At 42.8% G+C, this 9,298-nt stretch overlaps 1 pseudogene and 1 gene segment (V, D, J or C); one reads left to right on the top strand and one right to left on the bottom strand.

The window, feature by feature from the left end:
• The first annotated feature begins 389 nt into the window (after positions 1 to 389).
• LOC116913225 lies at positions 390 to 1,163 on the top strand. The segment is given in 2 exon segments: positions 390 to 429; positions 868 to 1,163. Coding segments are annotated over 2 exon segments (336 nt in total).
• Positions 1,164 to 6,055: 4,892 nt separating this feature from the next.
• LOC116913751 lies at positions 6,056 to 6,845 on the bottom strand (annotated as a pseudogene).
• Between the last annotated feature and the right edge of the window lie 2,453 nt (positions 6,846 to 9,298).

Below are 9,298 nucleotides of genomic sequence, written 5' to 3'. Positions count from 1 at the left end.
TGTGAGTGTTGGATGTCTACAGTAGCTGACCTCCCTCTGGGGCTGTCCCACAGGGACAGGGAAAGAAGAGCATGAGTGAAGCTACCTCGTGTAGTTGCTTTATGATCCCCTCATCGATTTGACTGCACCAAACATTTAAAGCGAAACCCAGACTGCTACTCTCAGAGGCTGCCGCCCACCCCCTACTCCTCTACTTCCTTTTGCTTTGGGGCTTTGAATTCTGAAGGGAAGTCTTACAGTCGGCAGCTGCTGCCCGGCTGTTGGTAGTTCTCTGGGGATCACACCAGGTGAGGGAAGCAAGAGTGGTGCCTGGCAGCGGCTTCCCTGTCTCTTCCTTGGTTCCTACTCTGGTCTAGCGCAGACTCAGGGCCTGTGCTCACAAAGAGACTATGAAGCAGGTGGCAAAAGTGACTGTGCTCCTGGTCTTGGGTGAGTTCTTTTTGGACTCAAAGGAATTAGGACCTGGGCTTTTGAATGCTGGACAGGGTTCTTCAATGAGACAGGCCAACTGCTCCTTATCCAAGATACCCAGGAATCGTGGTGTTACTCATGGCTGGCCTTTACTTGGCTTTTATGTGAAGCATTTGTTGGGGGTGAGAAAGGTGTTCATGGTCACTGATCACTCACATCGTGCAAGGGACAGGGAAATTAGCTGCTATCACTGTACCTGTGATCCTGGCACCTCTTGAATTAAAGGAAAGGGTAGTTTTGATCTGAATCACAGATGGGAAGTGAATTTGGTACATGTGTATGGTTGACAGGAAGAGTAAGGGGTAGGTTCGACTGAGAAACAGCTATGTGAACTGCATGGGGGATTCTACTCATCTTGCTTCAGGATAGGAATGACGAATGTGTTTGCTCCCACAGCCTCGTGGAGCCTTGCCAAGACCACCCAGCCCCTCTCCATGGACTCCTATGAAGGGCAAGCAGTGAATGTGTCCTGCAGCCATACAAACATTGCTACAAGCGAGTACATCTACTGGTACCGGCAGGTCTCCCACCAGGGACCACAATTTATCATTCAAGGATATAAAGACTATGTGGCAAATGAAGTGGCATCTCTGTTTATCTCTGCTGACAGGAAGCTCAGCACTCTGAGCCTGCCCCGGGTTTCCCTGAGAGACACTGCTGTGTATTACTGCATTGTGGCTGACACACAGTGAGACAGCTGGCTCTGCACCTGTGCAGTATCCTGCGGTGGGTATTTCTAGATGGAAGTCCAGACGCAGTGCTTTTCAAAGTTCCACTGTATTTTCAGTTTTAGAAGGTGGAAGCATGCATTATATTTTAAAAATAAAGTATTTATTTATTTACTTACTTGCTTATTTATACACTCCAGATTTTATTACCCTCTCTGGTTCCACATCCCATACCTCCTCCCTGTCCTTTCTCCACGTGGATTTCCCCACCCCACCAGACCTCTAAACTTCCTGGAATCTCCAGTCTCTTAAAGGTTAGGTGCATCTTCTCTGACTGAACCCAGACCTGGCGGTCCTCTGCTGTATATGTGTTGGGGACCTCATATCAGCTAGTATATGCTGCCTGGTTAATGATCCAGTGTCTGAGAGATCTCTGGAGTCCAGGTTAATTGAGACCGCTGGTCCTCTTACAGGGTCACTCTCTTCCTCAGCTTCCTCTAGCTTTTCCCTAATTCAACCGAGGGGTCAGCAACTTCTGTTCATGGGTCAGCGGCAACGTAGCTATTCTGTTTTGTCTTATTTTTCTTTGCTTTCCAGATGAATTTGAGATCTGCTCTTTCCATGTCTATGAAGAATTGTGTTGGGATTTTGATGGGGATTGCATTGAATCTGTAGATTGCCTTTGGTAGGATGGCCATTTTTACTACGCTAATTCTGCCCATCCATGAGCGTGGAAGATCTCTCCATTTTCTGAGATCTTCAATTTCTTTCTTGAGAGACTTGAAGTTTTATCATACAGATCTTTCACTTGTTTAGTTAGAGTTACCCCAAGATATTTTATATTATTTGTGGTTATTATGAAAGGAGTTGTTTCCCTAATTTCTTTCTCAGCCTGTTTATCATTTGTATAAAGGAAGGCTACTGATTTATTTGAGTTAATTTTATATCTGGCCACTTTGCTGAAGTTGTTTATCAGCTGGAGAAGTTCTCTGGTAGAATTTTCAGAGTCGTGTATGTATACTATCATATCATCTGCAAATAGTGATACCTTTATTTCTTCTTTGCCAATTAGTATCCCCCTTGATCTTTTTTTTTTGTCTTATTGTTCTAGCTAGCACTTCGAGTACTATATTGAATACATATGGGAAGAGTGGGCATCCTTGTCTCGTCCCTGATTTTAGTGGGATTGCTTCAAGTATCTCTCCATTTAATTTGATATTGGCTGTTGGTTTGCAGTAAATTGCTTTTATTATGTTTAGGTATGGCCCTTGAATTCCTGATCTCTCCAATGAAGAAGGGGTGTTATATTTTGTCGAATGCTTCTTCTGCATCTAAGGAGATGATCATGTGATTTTTCTTTCTTTGTTTATATAGTGGATTATGTTAATGGATTTTCATATATTGAACCAATCTTGCATCCCTGGGATGAAGCCTACTTGATCGTGGTGAATGATAGTTTTAATATGTTCGTGGATTTTAAGAATTGTTGAATATTTTTGCATCAATATTCACAAGTGAGATTGGTCTGAAGTTCTTTTTTTTTTTTTTTTTTTTGGTAGGGTCCTTGTGTGTTTTAGGTATCAGAGTAATTGTGGCTTCATAGAATGAATTAGGTAGTGTTTCCTCTGTTTCTATTTTATGGAATAGTTGCAAAATATTTGTATCAGGTTTTCTTTGAAGGTCTTGTGTGAATTCTGAAGTAAATTCATCTGGCCCTGGGCCTGTTTTGGTTAGGAAGTTTTTCTATGACTTCTTCTATTTCCTTATCAGATATGGGCCTGTTTTCAACATTTACCTGACCTTGATTTAACTTTTATATGTTGTATTTGTCTAGAAAATCATCCATTTCATCTAGATTTTCCAGTTTTGTTAAGTACAGGTTTTTGTAGTAGGATCTGATGATTTTTGAATTTCCTCTGTTTCTGTTGTTATGTCTCCCTTTTCATTTCTGATTTTGTTAATTTGGGTACTGCCTCAGGGCCCTTTGACTTGGGGTTTATCTCTCTTGTTGATTCTCAAAGAACCAGATTTTGCTTTTGATGATTCTTTGCATTGTTCACTGGTGTGAGGTGGAATCTCAGGGTTGTTTTGATTTTCATTTCCCTGATGACTAAGGATGTCAAACATTTCTTTAGGTGCTTTTTGGCCATTCAAAAATCCTCAGCTGAGAATTTTTTTTTAGCTCTGTACCCCATTTTTTAATAGGGTTATTTGGCTCTCTGGAGTCTAACTTCTTGAGTTTTTTTTTTTTATATATATATTTTGGATAGTAGCCCTCTATTAGATGTAGGATTGGTAAAGATCCTTTCCTAGTCTGTTGGTTGCCATTTTGTCCTAATGACAGTGTCTTTTGCCTCACAGAAGCTTTGCAGTTTTATGAGGTCCCATTTGTCAATCCTTGATCTTAGAGCATGAGCCATTTGGTTGATTTCAGCCCAAAGTTTGATTATTTCCTGTCATCTACTCTTCTTGGGTGAATTTGCTTCTTTTTGTTCTAGAGCTTTCAGGAGTGCTGTTAAGTTGCTAGTGTAAGATCTCTCCTGTTTCTTTACCAGTGCACTTAGTGCTATGAATTTTCCTCTTAGCACTGCTTTTGTTGTGTCCCACAGGTTTGGGTATGATGTGTCAACATTTTCATTAAATTCCAGGAAGTCTTTAATTTCTTTATTTTATCCCTGACCAAATTATTATTGAGTAGAGAGTTGTTTAGTTTCCCCATGTATGTGGACTTTCTGTTGCTTTTGTTGTTATTGAAGACCAACCTTAGGCTATGGTGGTCTGATAGGGTGCATGGGATTATTTCAATCTTCTTGTATCTATTGAGGGTTGTTTTGTGACCAATTATATTGTTGATTTTGGAGAAAGTACCATGAGGTGCTGAAAAGAAGGTGTATCATTTTGTTTTAGGGTGAAATGTTCTGTAGACACTTATTAAATACATTTGGCTTATAACCTCTATTAGTTTCACTGTGTCTCTGTTTAGTTTCTGTTTCTATGACCTGTCCATTGGTGAGAGTGGAGTGGTGAAGCCTCCCACTATTATTGTGTGGGGTTCAATGTGTGTTTTGAGCTTTAGTTAAGTTTCTTTTATGAATGTTGGTGCCATTGCATTTGGGGCATAGATGTTTAGACTTGAGACCTTCTTTTGGTGAATTTTCTTTTGATGAATATGAAGTGTCCTTCCTCATCATGCTTGACAACATTTGGTTGAAAGTCTGTTTTATTGGATATTAGGATGGCAGCTCCAGCTTGTTCCTTGAGACCATTTGCTTGGAAGACCTTTTTCCATCCTTTTACTCTGATATAGTATTTTTGAAGTGTGTTTCTTGTATGAAGCCAAGGTTGGATTTTGTTTGTGTATCTAGTCTGTTAGCTTATGTCTTTTTATAGGTGAGCTGAGTCCATTAATATTTAGAGATATTAAAGACTATTGCTTCCTGTTATATTTGTTTTTGTAGGTAACTTTATGTGCTTGAGGTTCTCTCCTTTCGTTGTTAGATGCTTTATATGTTGTGTTTTCTTTGGTGTAGGTATCTTCCTTGTGTTGGAGTTTTCCTTCTAGGCTCCTCTGTAGGGCTGGATTGGTGGATAGCTACTGTTTAAATTTGGTTTCGTCCTGGAATATTTTGGTTGCTCCATCTATTGTTGATTGAGAGTTTTGCTGGGTATAGCAGCCTGGGTTGGCATCTGTGTTCTCTCAGAGTCTGCATGACCTCTGACCAGGCTCTTCTGGCTTTCATAGTCTCTGTTGAAAAGTCTGGTGTAATTCTGATAGGTCTGCCTTTGTATGTTACTTGGCCCTTTTCCCTTGCAGCTTTTAATAATCTTTCTTTGTTCTGTGCATTTAGTGTTTTGATTATTATGAGATGAGAGAATTTTATTTTCTTGTCCTATTTGTTTGGTGTTCTATAGGCTTCTTGTACCTTTATGGCCATCTCTTTCTTTAGGTTGGGGAAGTTTTCTTCTATGATTTTGTTGAAGACCTTTTCAGGTTCTTTGAGCTGGGAATCTTTGTTCTCCTCTATTCCAATTATTCTTAGATTTGTTGTTTTCATTGTGCCCTGAATTTCTTGTATGTTTTGGGTTAGCAGTTTTTTTTATGTTTTGAATTTTCTTTGACAATTGTTTCAATCTCTTTTACACTCGAGATTCTTTCTTCTATCTCCTGTATTCTGTTGGTGATACTTATATTTGTAATTCCTGACCTCTTTCCTAGGTTTTCCATTTTCTGGTTTGCCTCCATTTGTGTTCTTTTCTAATTGTTTCTACTTCCACTTTTAGGTCTTGGACCATTTTATGCAATTCCTTCACCTGTTTGATTGTGTTTTCCTCTATTTTTTTTCTTTTTTTAGGCCAAGGTGTTTATTTTCCTTATACATAGGATGGTTCACAAACACAATACAAGGGCTTTGGCTCTGCGGGGGAGGGGATATCCCAGGCCTCTAAGAGTAAGAGGATCTTGGCCTTAATGTATACTGAAATTCAGACCCGAAGGCTCTGAACTTCTGCATCACACATCCAGTAGGGCTTGGGAGTGAAGCTAGAGCCAAGGCTATCTAAGTGACAGGCCAAAGTGACAAGAAGCCTACTTCCTGTGGTAGTAGGCTTCTACTACTACGTGAGTTTCCATCCCAAACCAATGGAAGGCGTTTTTACTCATTAGGGCCCAAAGGGACAGCCAGTTCTACTCCTTCCCCTCCGGAAGCCATCTTGGTTACATATTTGACTTTAACCATTGTAAGTGGTAAAGGAATTGGCCTGGTCCCAACTATTATGGGGAGGTAAGAGGCTCAGGAAGGTACAGTATAGATTAGGCCACAAGATGGAGTGATGATGTCATCAGAAGCATGTGACTGGCGGGAGCAGTTACTAAACTTCTGGGCAACCTAGTCCAGGCTAGGCTGGAAGGCAGGGGGATGAGCAGTGCTCATTGTTTGGCATTGATGATGTCCACGAATTCAGACTTGAGAGATGCACCGCCCATGAGGAAGCCATCCACATCAGGCTGGCTTGCCAGCTCTTTGCAAGTCGCCACAGTCACAGAACCTCCATAAATGGTCCGAGTGCACTGAGCCACCCTGTCAGAGATGTTGGATTTCAGCCATCCCCGGAGCTTCTCGTATACTTCCTGGGCCTGTTGAGGGGTTGCAGTCTTGCCAGTCCCAGTGGCCCATACGGGTTCATAGGCCAGGACCACCTTGGGCCAGTCCTTCACATTATTTGCAATGACCTTGGTTTGCTCGAAAACAACCTTCTCAGTGATGCCAGCTTCCCTTTTGTCTAACTTCTCCCCGATGCAGGCGATCACTCCGAGTCCCTCTGATAAGGCATGGTTCACTTTCTGCCCAATTAACTCGTCTGATTCCCCAAAGACGTGTCTTCTTTCAGAGTGCCCTAGCACCACCCAGGTAGCTCCTATGTCTTTGATCATGCCAGGGCTGATTTCCCCAGTGAAGGCCCCGTTGGTCACTTTGTAGTAGTTCTCTGCAGCCACAGCAATTTTGGGATCCAGCTTCTGCCTGGCGAAGTCGATGTAGGCGGTTGGGGTGCACAAACCACCTCGGTGTCTGCCGGCATATTGGCTGCGTTCAGGGTACAGATGAGTTCTCCCAGGCACTACTTCCTCCCGTTCATCTTCCAGTTTCCCAGGACGAAGAACTTCCTGGAAGGCGCCATTGCACAAGGCTCAAGTCTCTGAAGGTCAGTACAAACCCTCTATTTTTTTTTTTTAAAAAAGGGATTTATTTGTTTCCTCTTTAAGGGCTTCTACCTGTTTACCAGTGTTTTCCTGTATTTCTTTGAGTAAATTATTTATATCCTCCCTAAAGAACTCTATTATCTTCGTGAGATAGGATTTTAGGTTAGCTCCCTGATTTTCAGGTGTGTTGGTATATGCAGGTCTTGCTGTGGTGGGAGAATTGGGTTCTGATGATGCCCATGTATATCGGCTTCTGTCACTTATGGTCTTGTGCTTGCCTCTCACATCTGGTTATCCTTAGTGTTTGATGGTTTGGGTGACTCTGTCTGGAGTCTGCCTCTTTTGTCCCTGGGTTGCAACAGGGCTCTTAGTAGGCCTGTGGTACCGGCTGTAGCAGACAGCCTGTGGGGTCTTCCAACTGGAGGGTCTTCAGAGGGGCAGAGAAGCTGCTGATTTGTTGCCCTGGCTGCAGTAGGTATCCTGGAGACTGCAGTAGGCCTGCAGACTGTAGGGTCTTCAGAGGGGCACTCAAACTGTTGTTTGGCATGAAGCCGTTCTCCCGGGGGTGGGGGGGCGGGCTGTGTATGTGTCAATGGACTGTGGTTTCTGTTTCCTTGCGTGAAGCCAAACTCCGGGGAGGCCTTCATTCTTTTGGACCAGTGACTCCGGGTGCCACAGAGCCTCTGGGAGGTCTGTGGTGTCAATTGCCCAGTTGCCCTGTGTACAGAGGAACTCCTGGGGTGATTTCGAGGTGTGGTGTCCTGGGTGCAGTGGATCTCCTGGGATGTGTCCAGTTGTGGTGTCAGATGACCGGGATGCAGCAGATCTCCTGGGATGCCTCAGGATGTGGTATCAAATGCTCTAAGTGCAGTGGTTATTCTTGTATCTTTTAGGACATGATATCAAATGTTCTAAGTGCAGTGGATCCTTTGGTATGTCTCAGGATATATTGTCTTCCAGGGAACAGATTAGCTAGCCGTCTGTCCCAGCAGAAAGGACCAGGCAGAAGGGGAAAAGCATGCATTCTTAGGTTACCTAATTTCTTTGTTACCTAGTTTAAAATTCACTTGATTTTAAATAGGCATTTCAGTTTAGATGGTGTTAAATTTAAAAAGTAAGAGGACGGGGCTGGAGAAATGGTTCAGTGGTTAAGAGAACTTTTTGCTACAGCATCTGCCTATATCCCTGAAAACCTGTTGCTGGAGCAACCAGCCGAGATTCCCCAAGCCTCAAACCCTTTTCCCCTGGGTCCCCTCATGAGCCCAATAGCCCTGAGGTCTGCCCTGTACCCTCTTTACTCCATCTTCCAGGTCACACCTTTCACTACAATCCCAGAGGCCTGCAGCCACCAGGGGCTACCAGGTGAGACCCTCTTAAACCCCACCTCCCAATTTCCTGCAGCTTTTCCTGCAATCCCAGAGGCCTGCTGACATCAGGGACTACCAGGCCTCCAAACACAAGGAACAGCCAATGGCTAGAGGACAGCATAAGAAAACAATCAACAAAAGCCAGGGCTGTAGGGCACCTCCAGAGCCCAACTGTCCCACTACAGCAAGCCCTGGATATCCTAACACAACTGAAGCACAAGAAAATGACTTTAAATCTAATCTTATGAGATGAGAGAGGCCTTTAAAGAGGAAATGAGTAAATCCCTTAAAGAAATAAAGGAAAATACATTCAAACAGGGGAAGAAAATGAATAAAATGGTTTAAAACTGAAAACAGAAATAGGAGCAATAAAGAAAACACAAACTGAAGCAATCCTGAAGATGGGCAACCTAGGAAAGAGAACAGGAACGACAGACTCAGGCATCACCAACAGAAAATAAGTGATAGAAGAGAGAATCTCGGGCTTAGAAGATAAGGAAAATTAAAAAACTAAAATGTTTCTAACATAAAATATACAAGAAATTTGGGACACTATGAAAAGACCAAACCTAAGAATCATAGGAATAGAAGAAGGCTCCCAATTAAAAGGCCCAGAAAATATCTTCAGCAAAATCATAGAAGAACATTTCTCTAACTTAAAAAAAGAGATGCTTATAAACATACAAGAAGCTTACAGAACCCCAAATAGATTGGACCAGAAAAGAAAATCCTCCTGCCACATAATAATCAAAACACCAAGTGTACAGAACAAAGAAAAAAATATTAAAAGTCACAAGGGATGAAGGGCAAGACTAGGCATTATCCCTCATATGAAGCCTGGATGAGGTGTCCCCAGTAGGAGGATAAAAGTCCCTAAAGCAGGCAAAAGTGTCAGGAGCAGTCCCTGCTCCCTCTGTTAGGAGTCCACAGAAACATAAGCTACATAACTATAACATATATGCAGGGGGCCTAGGTTAGGCCTATGCAGGCTTGCTGACTATCGGTTCAGGCTCAGTGAGCCCTATGAATCCAACTTTGTGGATTCTGTGGGTTTTCTTGTGGTGGTCTTCACTCTCTGACTCCTACAGTCCTTC

This window comes from Rattus rattus, chromosome 12, assembly GCF_011064425.1.
Source record: "Rattus rattus isolate New Zealand chromosome 12, Rrattus_CSIRO_v1, whole genome shotgun sequence".
NCBI classification, from domain to species: Eukaryota; Metazoa; Chordata; class Mammalia; order Rodentia; family Muridae; genus Rattus; species Rattus rattus.
Note: the sequence above shows the minus strand (reverse complement) of the source record. Positions and strands in the feature narration are given on the sequence as shown.